Genomic DNA, 19,822 nt, shown 5'->3' with positions numbered 1-19,822 from the left:
GAAGCAATATGGTAAATTGTACTGAACTAAGTAAAGGGGTGAAGGTTTGACTGCAGCCTTCGCTCTGCTTTTCTGTATGGCTGGGGGCCTGTGGCTCTGACCCCCCCGCTTCATTTCTACTCTGTTCCCAAACCAGATGCTGCTCTCCAGCCTGCTGTTCTGTGATTTAACAGCCTATCAGTTGTGCCATGTTGTTTCCCCTTTTTCATCTTTTAATAGAAGCTTTTTAAAACTCCCTCCCAAGAACAATTTTGCTTAAATTGGGATTTTAGGGGGAGAAAAGGAAACCAACATCTCCAAATCTTCTTTAACCATTACCTTTAGAGGAGAAAGGTAATTTAGTGAACCATTGTATAGTTTTTTTTTTTTAATCAAACAATTTTAAGAATTTATTCTGGGGTCAGTTTTATACTCAGACTCAATTTCTAGAAAATAGTGATTGTGACAAGCCATTGATTTTGCTAAGCAGCTTACACGTGTGATTTACTTAGTTTTCATAATAATCCTATGAGATAGGGTCCATTTTATGGATGAGAATATTGAGGTTAAGAGAAGCATACATTTATCCATGGGAACACAAGTAGCAAGTGGCAGAACCAGTTCATTATGTGGGACTAGAGCTCTGGGCTGCAGAGAAGTGGTAATGGGAGGGGTGGCTTATCCGTGTAGGGATTGGAGGAGACAGCTAGTTGACTTCCAGAGAGCCAAGCTCCCTTTCCACCATGCAGAACTGTTGTGGGGGAGTGGCTTCCCAGCCAGGGACTTTGTTTTCCAGCATCTCTGACATCGAGGTGAGGTCATATGGTACATAAGCCAAAACCCTTCTGGTCAATGGTGTAGAAGCAGAACTGTGTCTCTCCCTGGATGCGATGCTAAAGCATCCACAGTGACTCCCTCATGATTTCTCTCCCTTCCACAGCAATCTTAGAGGGCATGTCTTGAAGGTGGTAGCTTCAGGAGGTGGAAGGAGCCTGGGTAAACAGATTGGATGTACACAAGAAAGAGAGCTAACAGCACTCACTGATGGACCAGTTGTGGAGCGGGAGGGAAAGGAGTCAAAGGTGCGTCTTAGATTTCCAGATGGAGCGTCTTGGAGGATGATGGCACTATTTTACTTGGTGAGGGAACCCCTGGCAAAGGAACTGGCTAAGGAGGAAGTTCCATTTAGATTATCCGTGCTTTGTGTGAATACTTGTCTTATCTTGATAGATTGCTGAAAAGCAACTAAGCAAGATTTTATAAGAATCTTAAAGTTAATGCTATCCAGAGGAAGACATTGGAAAATGCACTTAGGGAAAACAGATTTTCCTCCCCTTTTCATACTAACAAGAGAGAGATCTTAGTATTTATGCTGAATTAGATACTTTATTTTTACAGTTGACTATTTTCAACCTTCAATTAAAATGACACTAATAATTATACAAATAAATAATGATATTACTTCTTCCGTGGGTAGCATTTCATTTACATATTCCAATGCATTTTCTCGTTTAACACTAACAATTGTCATGTGATGCAGATATTTTATAGTTCAGGAAGCTGAGTTCTTGAGAGATTAGCTGATTTTTTTCAGCATCACACAGCTGATTAGTGGTAAAGCTAGAATCTGATTTGGGGGCTGACTGCAAATGCAACAAAACTCTGTGAGGAGTTTGAGTTCAGGAGTTATGGGAGTTTAATTAGTTTGATGGTTCTTAATTAGTTTGAGTCTCAATTAGGATTGACAAAATTGGCATAATTACATACAGTTACAAACAGTAAACTCTTAAGTGGGAAGAAATATTCGGGTATTCACTTGTTCTGGAAATTAAATATTTTACTTTAGAGCCCAACTCATATGCTGGTTTTCAAATAATTGGTACAGCATAATACTTTTGACACTAAAACAATACTCAATGTGATTTTTGTCTTCTGATGGTCTAGGAAAGATAAGTTATGTATTTAGCACATCATAGTGACCATGATACAAATTAATTACTATTGGGGCTTTCTGGTACTAATAATAGACATTGTTGGTGGGGGAAAAAAAAGATTATTTAGATGATGTCACTTTCCTTTTGCTTTCATGGCTACCCATTGCACTTACAATCTAAAGTCCTTAACCTGGGGGGAGGGTATAGCTCAGTGGCAAAGTGTGTGCCTAGCATGCATGAGGTCCTGGGTTCAATCCCTGGTCCCTCCATCAAGAAAAATAAATAAATTAACCTAACTATCCCCCCCCGATTTTTTTAAAATAAAGTTCTTAACTTGACCTTCACATGATCTGGCTCCTGACAGTCTTATCTCATGTCAATCTTCATCTTAAATACCACTCATTTATGCATATGTCCCATCAATGAGTAGGTAAGGAGGAGCTAAAATGGGTGACAACTACTTAATCAAAAGGGGGTGTTTTCAGGTTTGAGTAACTGATCTTTGAAGAAGTAGACTTCATGGATTCTTACTAAATGAAATTGGCTAGTGGCCTGTGGTGTATTGAGTCCACCATGCCATGTAAAGCTCCCTTCCTGTTCACCTCTCTGCCTCCACATAATATGTTAGAATTAAACCAAAACGATTTTATGTAAGACATGTTCCAGCTTTCTTTTTTAAATTCACCTTTAAAGACTTTTAATTCACCTCACTCAGTGGTACACAGAGTAACAGTTAAGAGATTTTTACCAAAGGACTTGCTCCTTCCTCTCTGGATGAAATGTAAAAAGACAGGAGCCCATGAAAAGCATTTCCATTATTGTGCAGTTTGCTTTCATTTATTTCCTTCTTAAGAGCGGAGCATTTTGAAAATGAGATTTGGTGAATTGCAATTCAATTGAATTTTTCTGTTTATTCCTGAAAACCAGTCATTAACTTCAGTTCTGTCGAGGTGTCAGTGTCGGGCCGGGGAGGAACTGGAGGCAGAGGGGAGATAATCGATGAATGTGGGGAGACGGAATGCGGGAGAGAAAGAGGCAAGAAGAGGAAAACCACTTGACAGAACAAGGTTCTCAGGGAACAGGTCAAATTAATTTCACTAGTGTCTGAAGTGTTAGTCTCTAAGCAGGGCCTATGTGTCTCCCCACTGGGTGGGGGGAGGAAACTGCAAATTCTGCATGCCCTAATCCAAGTAAAAGGAACACTGGTCTACTTTCAAATCGTTCTGATGAAGGTCTGCAGTAGACTTACACATAGTGAAGGCTTCATCAGTGACGGATTTTCCTGCTTCAGGAGATAGTTGTTTTTCTTCCTGTGGGTTTTTTAACTCCCTCTGATCTTTTATGATAGATGTTAGTAAATTACAGTTCTTAATCTTGGTTTTGGTGATTAAGGTACCCAGGAAAAGCTGGAGATTTTGAAAAGTTGGATTATTTTCAAGTTTTGATGTTGTATTTTTATTTGTAAAGGGCTAGAGCTATGGAGGGGCTAGAAGTGCTGAAATTGGGCATTTGGTTACTTTTACATAATTAGTTAAAATAGCTGATTTCTAGTTGCTTTGTAACTGTCAAAACTGCAAGAAAAGCAAGCGGGATCCGCATAAAATGTATCTGCACAATATATTTTAGGTCTGATATATTTTACACCCATTTAAACTTTACAAAAACCTTTTATGATAGATTGCTGAGAAAGCTGAGACTACAGTACAAGTGATGTACCTTGCCCTGGGAGGTACTGAAGATGGAATTTGAACCCAAGTTATTTGGAGCTCAAATAACCTCCTACATTTTTTTTTTAACAACTACATATACTTCCCATGATCTTGCTACTGTATTTAAAGCTTAATAGAAGTTGTTCACTTGCTTAAAATTCTTCCCAATTCCACTCAACTCCTTCACTACATTGACCTTGGCGGAGAAAGCACTAAGTCCTTCTGTGGCATACCTGTTCCATGACCGTTTCCTCTTCAACATTTTCTTCATGTCACCAAAAGTCAAGCATTTCTTTTTTAAAAAAGTCATTACTATTTTTAGTATTTTTAGCCCTTGATGTCTTTGTTGCCTGATGGCCACCTCCATTTCAGTGCACTAAGATGAACTCCCATATCTCACATCTGAACTCCAAGGTGCTGTGCATATCCGGCTCCTTTGCAGTCCTTCCAGTACTAATGGAGTGTGTCATTAAGATGCGTATTTCCCCCGACAGGCTCAGCTCAGAATGATTGGGCACCACATTGTAAAGAGGCCCTGTGCTGACCAAGCACAAAGAGCACCTGGATTTCCTTTGAGTCGCATAAAAATGAAGGGAAAGCATGCAGACCGAAGAGCACATGGCCATCATTCCCATCCGTAATCACCAGGAGTAAGGGGACGGCAGGGCCATCCGAGGGACCCAGTGAACCAGTTATGAGCAGTTTGGATTAAAATTGCAAATACGTAGAACAACCAACAATTATTTGTTAAGTGACTACCATGTGCCAGGTACTGCTCGACACTGAACTTGACTTTTCATATTTCCTGGTACTCGCCTCCATTAAGCATTTCCCATATCTTAGGCAGTAGTCCAGGCACTGAAAATCATAAATATCATAAAAAATCGTGGGACTGGCCTCCATCTCAACTGATCTTACATTTTTTTGGTAAAACCTTCTTAGGACAAAGAATCTGAATTGAATTATAGTACCTATATTTAAAACTCAGAGGAAAAGCTAATACTCAAGGCATTTGACAGAAATACAGTGGCCACCGTAATGAATAGATATTGCCAGTGAGAGTTGCTGTCACTATGCAGCATTCTGCCCAGGGCAATTATATTTGCCTGTTTTTTTTTTATTACTGAGACCAAATGTTTGGCCTGAGTTCCTACAGAAAATATGTAATTCCATTACATGTGATTCACCTTTGAGTAACCCTCCAAGCTGACAAAGACTCAAGCTGAAAATTTACGTTTATTACAGAAATAATCCATTTAGCAAACATTTATTGAGTCTCCTTATGTTCACTGGGCAGCATACAAAGATTTAAAAGTGCAAAATCCAGTCTTTGTGTTTAGGAAATGTGCAGCCTAACTTCTCTAAAAATGTCTTCCCATTGAAAAAAAAAAAAAGCCAAGGTTTTGTTTTTTGTTTCTGTTTTTTAATAAGAGTGCAAAATGACTTGTGATGACTAATGGGAAGATATTCCAAAGACATGAAGGGGTGGACTCTGGCGGCAGGCAGAGGGGACACTCCTCCTGCCCTGTGGTGTGTAGTCAATGCAGTAATAACTCCCACCTCATAAGGTCGTGTTGAGTCAAGATAAGGAAGTTCCTGACCAATTTCTGAAACATTTTAAGTACTTTAACAAATTACATCTATTGGTTTTTATTTATGATATACGTTTGGGGCTAAATTGAACTTTTCAGTGTACCATTGTAGTGCACATTCTTCACCTGAAATTGTGGTGAGGTTGCACCACAGCCCTCCCCTGAGTTTCTGTTCCCTGGCGGAATGCAGATACATTCCGATAGACCCTCCCACCCCCCCCGCAGTTTAGGGCTCCGCCTCCTTTCCGAAGACCTCTATATACACAAAGAAATATCCCCACACCTGAACGTCACTGGGATGTAGATTGCAAACATCAGGAAAAGTCATTTGTTTTTTGTTTTAATTATACAAACATCGAGCAGCTTTTTTTTTTTTTTTTTTGAAACTGTTAGACATACATGGATGCTGTGTCCACTGTGCACCAGGCAGGGCCCTGGGTCTCGTGAGACTCATCAGACCACGTGGAAGAAGCTACTTGGCTTGGAGACAAGTAGACCTGGCTCAGAATCTTGGTGTTGCCTAGCTTGTTTGTTTGGTGATCTTGAAAAGTAGCGTAATCACTTTGAGACTGTTTTTTAATCCTTAAAATAGGGGTTAGTAGTTCCTTCTGGGCTTGCTGAAAGAGTTGGCTCGTGAAAGTGCCTAGCGTGGTGCCTGGCACATCCGAGGGACCCAGTGAACCAGCCCTGCCTTCCCCTTACTCCTGGTGATTGCAGATGGGAAACCTGAGGCTGTTCCTCTAAACCCCTCGTCCTGTGACAACATGAATCCTAACATGTAACACAGTGCCTCTCAGATTCTCTGTACATTTTGTTGCAAGTGACAACGAGTAAAAGGTCAAGTTGCAATCTGATCCCAGATCTTTGGAGTCTAAAGAAGGCCGTGCATTCTGCTCCCTGCCACCATGTCTCCTGCTCTGCTCCTGGGAGGGGCGTCTTCATGCTTCTGGGGGGGATACATGAGAGGATGGTTTCTACTCCTCCGTGAACTGTGTTTTGCATACTGACCCTAAACCGCTGTCACTGCCCCCTTTCCTCCTCCTGGGGCTCCTCTTCCAAAGCGCTTGGTAACTCTTAGAGCTGACTTTGTGCCCAGGCCTAATTTTGCCCAAGCTCTGCTCAAGAGCACTATTTATGCAGGGATGGGAAGCAGAAGGACTAAGTACACCCCAGGAACATGATCCCTTAAAGTAGTACATTTTCAACCGTTTTAAAGGCAGCATGCTTATACGGGGGTCTTAACATCATGACAAAGAGCTGTTAGTGAAAGCAAAGTGTACGCAAGACTGAGATGAGTGACGAAGGTCATCAGAAACTAGTCCTTACAAAGGAGCTCTCTTCTCCAACAGTCAAATACGCAGAATGTCCCCCTCCCCGCCACAGGCTCACTCCCCAGCCCCACCGCCCCCAGCGTTAAAACCTGGCTTTGTCTTTGGCTCTTCTCCCCTTGTCTTGTACCTGCCCCACATCTCTCCCCATCCCAGCCCCTTAAAGTTAGCTGAGAGATACACCAGTTTGTTGGCAGCATGCAGATAGGATGGTGACTATTCTACCTTTGGCCTCTTGTCGTCTTACCAGCTAGCAGTGGAATGGTACGAATTTAGGACAAGGAGAGAAAGGAGGAGGTATTGGCAGGACTCCCCAGCTTACAGTCTTATGTGGCAGGATAGCATCTCTGGTGAAGGCCAGCAGCATCTTTTGTGGGGTAGGTCCTCAGCTTCTACCTATAGGATGTTCTCACCTTGATTTCTCCTGTTCTGGACTCAGCTCCAGGACTGTTACCTCAACCTGTCCGTCTATAGAACCAGTCTTCATTTTTAGCAAAAAATATTTCAAGTGTAAGTAAAATAATGATAACAACAACAACAACAACAACAATGGAAGATATGAAACCAAGCAAGCAAAAACCTGAAGGTTTTGTTGTTGTTGTAAATTCTCATGGAAATATCACTTTCTTGATCAGGGAGGTCATCATGAACACAGATTTGTGACTAAACAGCTCCTCACTTCTTTACTGTTTCACAATTTAAGCAAAACAAAACAAAACCAACCCAAATTTTAAGCCAATCTGCCTTGTCTCTTTCTTCTTCACTCCCTCCCATCTTTTACCCCCATGATCACAGAATAATCTGACTTGAACTATTCCATTTTTTTTTTATTGTGGTGAAATACACTTGACATAAAACCTGTAATGTTAAAGTGTATTTACTACATTCTCAGTATTGTGTAACCATCACTACCATCTAGGTCCAGGACTTTTGTATAATCCCAAAAGGAAACTCTGTACCAATTAAACAGTCACTCCTCATTCCCCCTGCATCCAGCCCCTGGCAACCTCTAGTCTGCTATCTGTACCAATGAATTTGCCTACCCTGGATATTTTACATAAATGGAATTATATAATCGGTGGTTCTTTGTATCTGCCTTTTTCATTTAGCATAATGTTTTCAAGGTTCATTTTTATTGTAACCTGTGTCAGTCCATTCCTTTTCATGACTGAATAATATTCCATTGTATGGGTATACTGCCTTTTGTTTATCTACTCATCAGTTCACAGAGAACTATTTCATTGTAAAGGAGATTTTATTCAGAAAGTAATTGTCAACTAAATGATTGGATATACATTTACAAGTTTGATTACCTACACACACACACACACACACACACACACACACACACAATGTGGTGCCTAAAGGCTTTCAAAGAAATCTGATGTCTATTTGTAGAAGCCTGAGTATGAGAAGTATTGTAAATCCAGAAGCTCATGAGACAGCACTGGGTCTGACCTATAGATTCAGGATTCATCTATATGCAGATGGAACATGAAAGCATGGGAGTGAATGAAATTGCCCCAGGTAGTAGGTGTAAAGGAGCCCAGGACAGAACTTTGGGGATCAGTGGAGATGATGATAATAAAACTCAACTCAGGTAAACCTTCAGGCTCACCATTTGAAAAGAAAACACATCCTACTTTTTCAAAAAGTTTGTGAGAAAATTAAATGAGTCAACATATGCAAAGCCGCTGGTACCTGGCTCATAGATAGGACCTCAGTAATGGTGGCTGTAATTGTTATTGTATATATTTGTGCTATCACTATTGTCAGTTTCTGCATCTGTTGCTTTATTTCACTATCTTGTAACATCATATCCAGGACTACCGATTTTGAAACAAGCTTTCCTACCCTCTTAAAAAATCAGTCTGTCTTTAGTTTTGTTGTTGTTGTCCTTCTCTGACTAGCTTCTTCCATAATACGAGAGGAAGCTAAAGGAATCCTAATTAGGTGGAGAGATGCTGGAGGCACAGCACAGACTTCCAGGTGACTGATCTCGTTCTGCCTACACATGGGAAGGTGTTCCCGATTCCATAGCTTAGAAGAGAGCTATTCTGGTCCCAGATCATCAAGATGTTAAAATTCTTTCTCTTCAGCTTTCTTTGTTGTGATATTGGCAAGGGGAAAGTTAGTTACTTCATGTCTCAAAAACACTTTTTTTTTTCCCCTCCCATTTTTGGTCAAGAATAGCTGACAAAAATTCATAACCCAGCCTAAAAACAATTACACTGTAGAAACTGACTTTAAATTTTTCATGAAGTTCTGGAGTCAGAAGTGAAAAATCATTGGAGAGAGTGTTTTAAGCTGATCAGATGATCAAATATAGTGTCTTAAACTTGTTATTCCTAGAAGATCTTTGAGTAGCATTGCTCTCTTCCGAAGAATTTTTTTGAGTATTTTAAAATTAACTCTCAAAAGCATTGGCCACCCCTCTCCAGTCATTTTTCACACAGTTGGTATGACTGTCTCTTTCTGGGTCTTCTCAAAGAGCTATTAAGATATGAATAACTTTTACATTTCATAACTTTGTTTTAGTCTTTCTGAGTTTTCTTCATACTTTTCTAAACTTCTCACATCTTTCTACTTTTCAAGGGGGAAAAGTTTTCAGTGTTTTTTCTTATTCAGTAGTTTGATTAGGTTTGTTTTCTGGGATGTCACATCTTTGGTGTATTCCTGTATGCATTCCATGTATGGGGCTGCATTCTGTGGATGGGAAATGTGACTTCTGGCAGAACTAAAACTACAGAGCAGCGCTGCATTGTGTGAACATGTGCAAATTCTTTCAGCCCTTATTCCTGGCTGATTTGTTGTAGACTGAGGGGATGAAATACAAAAAGAAAGTGACTTGTATTCATCTACACAAATAAGGCTGGGAACAGACTCTCTCCTGAAGCCTGATCCAGGGCACTTTTCCCTGGAAAATGGACAACATGTGACATTCATGACCTAGTTCATACTGGCTATTGTCCAAATTTAGTGGTCCAAAACAGGACAGAGTCCATGGAAAACTACTATTGCCCGCTCTGTTACTAATTTAATACAAGAATGACTGGAATCTGTCTGTATTTTCGGATCTATTTGGTAGGGCACGCTGTCTCTCATCTCACGGTCAAGTTACAGAAAATAGTCATTTGAAAACATAAGATAATAAAAGCTTTTGTTTTATAATCCTATAAAAATGAGTAGCAATTGGGGAATATCGCATTTATTGGGCCCCAAAGCTGAATCAGAAGCATGGAAAAGCCAATTAAGAGATTTAAAGCTGAAAGAAAATTATAGGAAGAAAATGATGATTTTTAACTATGGTATCTTGCCCCTATAAGGGGATAAGGCAGTTAAAGGTGAAAAGAAAGAAGTTTTTCATCATCAAAATTAAAAATGAACAGGGGGAAGGTATTCCTAAATATTATGGGTGGGTATGTTTAAATGTCAATAAAGTTTCTATAAATTCCTCATTTGGAGGGTAAAGGAGAATAGCTTAATGTGGAAGGAGATTTTTTTTAAACAAACATTGACATTTTAAAGACCTAAACATCTTAAATGGAATGACTATTCAAATGCAAAATTAGACTAACAAAGGCATTTTGGAGATTGTATTTGAGTAGTATCCTGAGTCAGATAATGAATGACTCAGATCATCTGAGCGGCTTGGACTGACTCACATGTTTTAGGAGAAGGTGTCATGGAATCTCTGATTTTGTCAGTGTTTTTCCCTTTGTTCCACCTGGTAGTGCCAAGCAAATCCTGAAAGTCAGTGACTTTTCCCCCCTCTAATTTGTCAAGAAGACATTCCAAACCACCGGTAACAAGTCTAAGGTTTCGAATATATAGGCATTTGGTATATTTGAATAACACTCATTAACACAAGAAACACAAGCCACATATGTAACAGCAGGACATGTAGGAGATGGTTCCCAGACAGACCCTTGACAGGATAAGAATGGAAGCTATAAGACTAGGCTTGGTTTGTCCAGAATCAGACACACCTTCTTTCCCCAATACGCGTGAATGATGTTTCTTGGAAGACATCTTAAATCAACAAATATTATCTGGTACCTGTACTTGGTAAAGGGGACATGCAGAGGATGTCCTTGGCCTCTGTCCCAGAAAGTCTTACCATCTGTGAGAGAAACTGACATAAGAACTAGTAAGTGGAATAGTTTGATATATTGTAATACACACGAGAGCACCATTTGTGGGGAGCACAGAATAATCAGTTTCTTACCGCACTAGAATTGAGAGGCCCTCACGGAGGAGGTGGCATTTGACTGGGCTTTAAAGGCCCATATTGAAGTTCTAAATACAAACAAAATAGGAAAAACATTTCAACCAGAGCTAAGGACCAAATAACGAAAAAAGAAATACTGGATTACAGATGTTGGGGTACATTCAGAAAATCCGGTATAGCCACCAAATTGAGGAAGTAGAAAAAGATGAATTGGGAATACGGAATACAGAGATGTGTCAGGTCAATGTGGCCCTCTTGTATGATTTACATAATCTGTGCCTTGGAACTATTCCAGTCTCAAGAATATGTCTAACCTGGAAATTGCTGTTCTTCAAATCTGTGATTTGGTTTCTTGACAGATTGCCAGTTTGAGTGATGAGTAACAATAGTCTAAGAAAAGCTTGTCGTCTTGTCTGTACCTGGCTCTGATCTCCTTCCCATTCTTTTATATTCTTATGCTGCTGATCGTGCTAAGAGATTATGGTGCCACGTCCTTGATAAACATCTGTTGAAAAATATCATAATGAATCATACGTGCCTGCACACACACACACACGGATACAAATGAAGAAACTGCCGTTGCTTCTCGAACATTCACAGTTAACGAATGTGTGTCAGCGTTAAAAATAATGTTCACTTGAATGTTGCTAGGAACACTCAAATAGAAAATAAACTTCTTTGACCTTTTGTTGTTTTCCCACAGGATTGAAAAAACGTACAAGGAAGGCCTTTGGAATACGGAAGAAAGAAAAGGACACTGATTCTACGTATGTACTTGAGGAGAGCATCACCGCTCAGTGTCAGCTGTGACTATGTAGAAATGCAGATCTGCTGTGGTCTCTGTATGGCAGAATAATGAGCCCATTAAACCCCTGATTTGGCTAGAAGTCCTGAAAGGAGGTTAGAAAATGGGAAAATCAATAGCTGTTTAGGCGTAGGTGAAAAGGAAGAGAGCTACATTTGTTTCTCATCTGTAGCTTTTCATTCTGCATATTTTTATCATGCATAAATTTCATCACAGGGTGCCGAGTATTGCCCTGCGTTCTTGCCTTCCAAGAATTTATAATTCGTGGACAAAATACCTGTCACACAGATTGAAGTATCTTTCATATAACTAGATGAGCTAACATTGGACATGACTAGCATGGTACCCAGTACTTAGTAAGTGCTCAGTGAATGGCAGAGGCCACTATGCTTATTACTACTGAGACAAATTAATACGTGGTAAGTTCCTTATGAGCAGTTAAAAATGGAATTTCGTGGGAATTTGAGGGCGGGAAAGCTCATATTTGAACAGATGATCAGTGAAGCTTCGGAGAGGGAGGAACCTTGAGTCTGGCCTTCAAGAAGGTGAGGACATGTATTTCCTGCAAAGGGAATGCCAGCCAAAGCAGAGATGTGGGACAGCCAAGTAGGTATTCAGGACAAGCTAAAGAGGGCAGTCTGTCTACCTGTCAGCTGCATACGTGTGTTGATGGGAGGCAAGGCTGGAAAGGAGATCAGGGCCAGACAGAAAGGGCTGTACATGCCAGACTGAGGTGTCTGGGCTTCCTTCCTTAGGCAGTGAGCAACCTTGAAACCTCAAAGGCTTTTCAACCAAAGACTATAAAGGATTGGAGAGCAAAAAAGCTATTTTTTACCCAGTTATCAAATGTGAAGTCTTCTGTTCTTACCTTTTCTTTGTGCTTTTTCTTTTGGTAATTAATTATTTCATGGAAACTATATTTCCTCTGGCCTTGCAAAGTTTTCTAAATGATTAAATTAGAAAATTTTGTTCTAAACATTATATGATTTCCATTATTTTTTGAGAAATTGCTGTTTTCGAAACATAACCAGAAGAGGTGATGGTTCGTTCAGCAGAGTCAGAAGATCTGGGCTTTGGGTCCAGCATTGCCAACAGCCTTGGAATATACTTTCCTCTAATGGGCCTCAGTTTACGCTAGATGGAATCTAATTTTCCTAAAAGGCTAGACACTGCACCAGTCTGTCTGTCAGCAACATCTTTTGTCACCTACAACATGCCACGTGTTGTGTGGGATATTGTTAGACACATCTCAGGAGAACATCATTAGCAGAGACCAAATCCATTTTTCTTGGAAGACAGTGTCTGTAACTGACTGCATATAATCTCTGGTGTGTGAAGAAAATTAAAAAGGAAACAAAGCTCCCTCAAATGGGAAAAGAGGTCAGACAACCTCCCCAGGGCAGGCTGAGCTCATTTGTATGTGGCCAAAGCCACACTTTTCCATCAACAATTCTAAACTCATGAAAATGTGAAAGCTGCTCCTCACAGCTTCGGGTAGATGCCCAATATCTCTGTGAAGTACTCTAAGGAGATATTTGCCAGTAAAATCCCAGGCCTCTCTTCTTCGCTTCTTATCGTTTGAGCACCCCAATTTACTCAGCAAATTAGCTATCAGTTCCCACCTGCAGCAATGATCAAAGGACAAGTCATTTGGTGTAAGCCTTTGCTTTTCAGAAGCCCCTGCTCTCTAACTAGGTCACATATCATTCTTGCAGAGGCTGGGGAAATGTTCTGGCAATTTGCTAGCCCTTTTGCTTTAGGTAATGCTTATGTTGGTCTGCAATCACTGAAACCTTGTTGGTGCAAACTGTTTTCAGGGCTGTTGCAACTCCGTGACGGTTGCCAAGCAACCTGCTATGGTAGCTGCCAGCTCTAACGTCCGCTGATTGAACCTCCTTAGATAGAGTGAGGTTGAACCAGAGCTTCCTGATTTGATCATCATCATTACAATGGCTGGTAGAAAGAGGAAAGCAGAGAGCTGGTGCTAAGTGGCAGGCTCTGTGCAGGGTATTTTGTATACAGTGATATCCTTTTTAATCCTCACAGTAATTCAATAAGGTTAGAAGTAATGTCTCAATTTTAGAGATGAGGAATCAGTGCCAAAAGGAATTAAGTAACTTGCTGAAGGCTATCCAGAAAATAAGGCATGGAACCATTCTAGTTTAAAATCCAGTGCTTATTCCTTTATCACTCAGGGGAAAAAAAAAAAAAAGAAATAGATGGGAAAAATTATAATCAAGACCACTAGGAGAGTAAAAGAGAAAAGGCAGTTGTCGCAAGAGGTGATGGCCACTTTTAAAAATAGAGGCCAAGGGTCCCTGGTGGATGATTAGTTAGAAAACAGAAGTCAGTAAATATAATGGGTTTGCTGTTAAAAAGAAAAAAAAAAGCATATAAAACTTAACAGGAGGGTTTAGGAAATAAATTGAGAACATTTGCCCAAGTGTCTGAGGCTACTAAAATCTCTCTCTACTCCCCATCCTAGGCTAGCGTATACAATATCTTTACTCTAGATACCATCGAATGAGTATTTACTATGTCCTAGGCACTATTTCAGGCTTTTCATTTATATTAACTCATTGAATCCTTTAGGAGGCCTATGGGGTATATGCTGTTATCACGGCTATTATATAGATGAAGAAACTGAGACACAAAGCGATGAAGTACTTGTCCAGGGTTATGCAGCTGGGAAATCTAAGTTGATTGAACCGAGGGAGTCTGGCACTGCAGCTGGTGCTCTTAAACACCATGCTTACTGCCACCACACTGGGATGCAGCAGCCCCATTCCCAATGGATAAGACAAAGGATCACCAATGCTGCTATGTACAATCACAGTTCTCCTGATTAAATGTTTTTAAACACCATCCCTATAGCTGCAATATGCATGAGATCGAGTGGCCTCCCATTTAAGACCCCCTATAAATATGCCCTTCTACCTGGACCAATAGTTGGCAACATCACAGCCAGGCCTATCTCCAGAGCTTTGCCTTCTCCACATCCATTACCTGCCCCAGAAGACAACCCCACTAGGATCAGTGCCTCTGGATTATCCTACCCCAAAGTTGACACAATCACCTCATTCTCAATTCCTTTAGCCAAGGCTGAAATCCTAGTAAGAAATGCTCATTTCTTGCAATGTATAAATCTGATAAGGAAAATTGGTTTTGATGAGTGTGGGTTGGTACCTTTCTTCTGTGCTTTCTGACCAACCTGGGCTTATGGTGGCCACAAGAACCCACTGGCTTTACCTGCCCATCGCCTTCTCTTTCTGATGACCATGTCTCCTTCATTATTTTTAACCCCTGATCCTAGCCTAGTGCCTGACCCAATGTAAGCACTCAGTATTTGATCAGTGAATTATAACTTTTATTGGCTAAGACTATTCCTAGCTTTCTTAGATGGAATTCCTTTGAACCAACTAATTCCCATAGCCGGCAAAAATCCAAACATTTCTGTCAACTCTCATGGTCTTTCACTATCGGGATCCTTCCTGCTTCTAGTCCCTGTATCACTGATTCAGCCTTGCATCCACATGAACACAGAACTGATTATGAAAAATAATGCACTCCTCTGTAATCCAAGCAGAATATCCTGCTAATTTTGGCTGAGAATCACATCTTGGAGCCAAGAGTATGTCCCACCAACTCTGCATTTCTCTTTCTCTCTCTCTGTCTCTCTTCTCTTCTCTCTCCTTTGCCGCATCCTATGGAGCAATAAAGAACTTTGTTACTTTGTCCCACCTCTTAAAGAACAGTTCCAAACACACCAAACTCTTCAAGATTTCATAGTCTACCCCAAGTACTTATTAAGGTTTTCCTCCAAACAATGCAGGTCCTCATCTAAGCAGAATTCTGGTCTTCATGTTAATAGAATAACATTTTTCAAGCTTCCTTACAAAGTGAATTAAAATAAGACATTACAAATTTACAGTGACTTCTCTCTTGCTTCTCCCTTTCTCTGGTTCCTCCAATTCAGTTTTCCAAAGCAACAATAATAATACCCTTCCTCTATTGCTATAAAGTCTAACAGGGTTGCAAGTGGGCAGTTTTGTGTTCCTAATGGAGAGGCATCATGGAAGAGGGGAAAAAAACATAACAAACAAACATGTTTGAATACTCAGTATGTGCCAGGAACTATATGTTATGTATATACCTTATATTTAAAAAGGCTTAGAGAGGTTGAGTCATGTGTTCAGGGTCAGAGAACTAATAAGAGGTGGAGTCTGGATATGTAGATTCATCCTGCTCTAAAGCCCGGACTCTTCAGCACGGCAGCCTTGTGCCGCCATGGATCAAATACCCTGGACGTTAGTCATCAAAATGAGCCACTTAGCAAAATTGCCCTCCATTTCCTGCTCCTCCATAATCAAAGGAGCAGTAAATATGGAAATAAGGAAGAAAGTACAGATTCTCAAAGTAGGTTGAAAAATACCATAGAAGTTCCTTCTTATAAGGGGAAATTCAAGACCATTGATAGGGGAGAAGATGAGAGAGAACAAATTGGTCTGCTTTCCCTGTGGTAGTTGTAAATGGAAGCCAGCTGAGTGGGACAGACGGTTCATGAATTCTCCTCTCAAAAGTTGGCAAAGATATACACATATATGTATAATGGAATCACTTTGCTGTACACCTGAAACTAACACCACTTTGTAAACTAACTATACGTCAATTTTTAAAATGTTTATTAAAAAAAGGTGGGCAAGACATTGCACCATCAACTTGGTACCTTTTGGATCTCAGTTTTTAATGAGAATCTCCCTCCCACACGCACATACACACATACCCTACTCAAATATCACTCAGTCGATTTATTTGAATTTAGTTTTCATTAGCCAGGTTTACTGGGGTGGGAGCTCGCAAGACGGGGAGAGAGGTGGTTAATGATTCTTATTGTTGTTCTTGAGTCTATGTAGCAAGAATGATTCATTTTCCTAATAGCTACCAATTTCTTTTTGTTACAGAGGTTCACCAGATAGAGATGGAATTGTAAGTATTTAAATGACCATTTTTAGTAGGTTTACACTTCAATCTATGCTAGTTTAAATTTCTTAAGCCCCATTTCCTTTTTTTTTTTTTTCAGCAGGGAAAAAGTAGCTTAAATAACTTTTCAGACCTCTCACTGTTGTAATTTTCTGTAGTAATTGCATGGAACAAAAACGCAGTCTTAGTCAAGTTAAACTTATTTATTGCATTCACCTAAAACCCTGCCCCAGAGTAGGCAAGCAAACCAGTCATCAATATGGTGGGTCAAAAGCCAGACAGTTCCTGCAGAGGCTGCTACCATCAAGTCTTATTTCATTTCCAATTTAATGATATAAAAGCTCATTATGGGAGAATGTTTTTCTCCAACAGAGTCCACAAAGTCATAATGGAGCTGAGATCCAATAAAATTGAAAGAAACTTTTCCCCTTTCATAGTTGAGCTGCAGATATATTTTCTATATTAAATTCTTAAGTAGGGAATGGTCTTGAAACCACTTATGCCTGAATTTACAGCCTGAAGGAGGAAAATGTGTCCACTGGGTTCAGATTTAACAGTAACTCTGATTCCTTGCTTGTTGCCAGATTTCTTGCTTTTTAAAGAAGCCTGTGGTGCATGGCTTGGATTTATCTGAGTTGTGCTTCTGGGAGTCTGCACCAACTTCTAAAATGACTTCCTTCAAATCTAAATCAGATGCCTATTCAGAAGGTTGAAAAGAACAGCTGTTACTGGAGGGGAAAAAAAAAAGGACTCACATTAGGCTCATTGGGCTGGAGTGGGAACCAAAATAAACCTGATGGTTAAAAATATTTTTTTGGAAATATCGCACTTTATAATATTACAGCTAAATTGGGGTGTTAACTGCACCTATGGTAGGAGCTTTTCTCCCACATTTGACTCGAGGTTCTAAGCTTTGGGGTGCCTTTTGCATTCATGTAGTTCTCATCATGAAATGTTAAGAAAATAGACTGAAATTTATCAGACATTGGGTAACACTATAATCAAGGCTCTATTCAGCAGGGGAAAAAAAAGACCCAGAAGACCCAGCTTCTCCTCACCTCTTGCTTCTGGCTCAGAGCCCTCTCGTTAACTCTGTCTCAGGTACTCTCCGCTTCTGTGTCTTCTCTTGGCTTCTGTCTCAGTCCCCTTCCTGAGTTCTCTTGCCCTTTTCATTCTGCCCCTTGCAAGGCTCTGTTATAGCTAGCCTCCGCTTTCTCTCGCTGCTGCTCCCAGGCTGGTTTGCTATTTCTTGCTTCTCTCCCTCTGGCACCCTCAGTCTTGTCCTTTTTTCTTTCTCTAAAGCTCCTCCCACCCTGCTGTTTATTGTCTCGAGGCCCCACCGCTGCCTTAGGCTTCTCTGCGTTTCTAGGGACCACCAGTTTAAATCTCAAGTAGACCATGCGTCCCAGTGCCCGACACAGCACTGGCATGCAGCAGGTGACTGAGTATGTGCTGCGTGAATGAGCCCAGCTGGGATTCTGTGGACTCACTGACCCTAAGTCAAGGCTTTGTACCTGAGTCCTCCGAGTCCTCCTTCACTGCCACCATTCCCTGTCACATCAAGATATTTATCAGCAGATGTGCCCTCTTCGTTCCTCAGTTGGAAATGCCATGAATGGATCACTGGTCATGATTTTAGGGAAAAGGAATTATTTAATTTCGATTTCTTAGTAAATAACACAGACCTGTTTGGAAAAAATTCGAAATAAATGCATGTTCTCAGAAACAGGGTGTATAGCTTCACAGGTAATTGGAAATTATTAGCCAACTGCTAATTTTACCATTTGGAAATGTTCCTCAAGTCTTCTCCATGTACTATGGCCACCAAACTTTACGAACTCTGTATCAAACCAATGCCTTAGGAGTCCAAGTTGCTGTTTGTATTCAGTCCCTAGACATCTCAACCTGATTTTCTTTCAAACTCAGACAAATTTTAAGACCTTGTGTCTGTGGACCTAGTCCACTTTTACGTGGCTGATTTAGCTTTCAAATGATTGCCTTTTGAATATCTGAAGTTTAAATTTAAGGCTTCACTAATGCGGTTCTACGAACTGCAAGCGCTGGTGCACCCGCTTAACGCTTATAAACCACCTGGCCAGCGCAAGGGCTACACAGCAGGCTTAACGTACTGATGCTTGTTTAATTTCTGTTTCTCAAAATCCAACGAACCCCATCTCCAGTGACAACGCTTTTGAGGTTCTGTGTGCAGAGGTTTTGTGGCAGGGCTGCGTGTATGAAGGTGGGCTTGCCTTGCCAGCCACGGGCTGAATAAGCCCCCACCCCAGCCCCACCGAGCTGTCTGTCGCGGTGTCCGAGGCTTCAGGCAGCTGTGTGTGATGATATCATTCTAACCCAGAGACAAACTCCGATCTGTGCAGCATACACTCAGTGTTTTCTGAAGCGGTTCAGATTTCCATCCGCCCCTAGACTGGGGGCAATGGAGGTTACATCCGTCACCATGAGATCTCTGCCCATCTTGAACATGTGTGCAGGAAATGGTCCAGATTTGGAACTGTCAGCAGTGCATACTCTGTGTATTGATGACTCCCAGAAAGGCTTTAATCTAGGGGAATATATGGTGGTGCCAGACTTCTCGGGTTTGTATTAAAAGTACAACCGTTTTTATTCAGTCTCTTTGGTGTGTCCTGGTGTCTGTTCTCAACCCCGTAAATTAAGTGCGGGCTGAATGAGGACTAGATCCACATCATCCCTGGTGCCTGGGATGTGTCCTCCTCCTTCTCCCTTCTTCTCCTGACCCAGCCACACTGGCCTGCTGAATAGAGCCTCATTATGGGCCCCAAAGTCCGCTCTTTGCTTCAGGAACCCTGCCAAGATTGGTAGGCCCTACAATTTGGCCTAGAAATTGTTTCTTCTCTGGTATGTTTGCTGACTCCATGTGATTCTTTATATGTGTCTTGAAGAACAAACAGATCCTTTAACAACTTTTTTCTACATGAAAACAATCAATTCCAGCAGCCCAGCCCACATGAACCACCCTACAATAACAAAGCAGAGTGCGCGCGTGAAGGAGGAAAAAAAGTTTCGGTAAGGAAACAGATTTTAGTTTAAAATTTCCAAGGGGTTTTAGAAACAGTGAGTAAAATCCCAATTTGAAATTTAAAAAAAAAAAAAAGTGTTTAAGAAGACTCTCTCTTGGGTAGTATTTCCCAATGACTTCTTGACTACCCGGGGCCAATTCTTAAATCAATCATGTAGACTGTATATATTGACATCTGAATATACTTTTAAAGAGTGATCAGGCAG

General features: G+C 40.7%; 1 protein-coding gene across 31 annotated transcripts in view; it reads left to right on the top strand.

Moving 5' to 3' along the window:
- SGIP1 (SH3GL interacting endocytic adaptor 1) overlaps positions 1-19,822 on the top strand; it is a 187,290-nt gene that overhangs the window by 70,769 nt on the left and 96,699 nt on the right. For 18 of the 31 annotated variants that reach the window (XM_074376283.1, XM_074376285.1, XM_074376279.1 and 15 more), the window contains 3 exons: positions 11,477-11,540; positions 16,540-16,564; positions 19,532-19,603. In XM_074376283.1, the coding sequence (XP_074232384.1) occupies positions 11,477-11,540; positions 16,540-16,564; positions 19,532-19,603 (161 nt within the window). The remainder of the gene's footprint in view (positions 1-11,476; positions 11,541-16,539; positions 16,565-19,531; positions 19,604-19,822) is intronic. The other 13 variants (XM_074376305.1, XM_074376306.1, XM_074376296.1 and 10 more) reach the window with 2 other exon arrangements.

The sequence above is a fragment of the Camelus bactrianus genome, chromosome 13, assembly GCF_048773025.1.
Source record: "Camelus bactrianus isolate YW-2024 breed Bactrian camel chromosome 13, ASM4877302v1, whole genome shotgun sequence".
Lineage (NCBI taxonomy): Eukaryota > Metazoa > Chordata > Mammalia > Artiodactyla > Camelidae > Camelus > Camelus bactrianus.
Note: the sequence above shows the minus strand (reverse complement) of the source record. Positions and strands in the feature narration are given on the sequence as shown.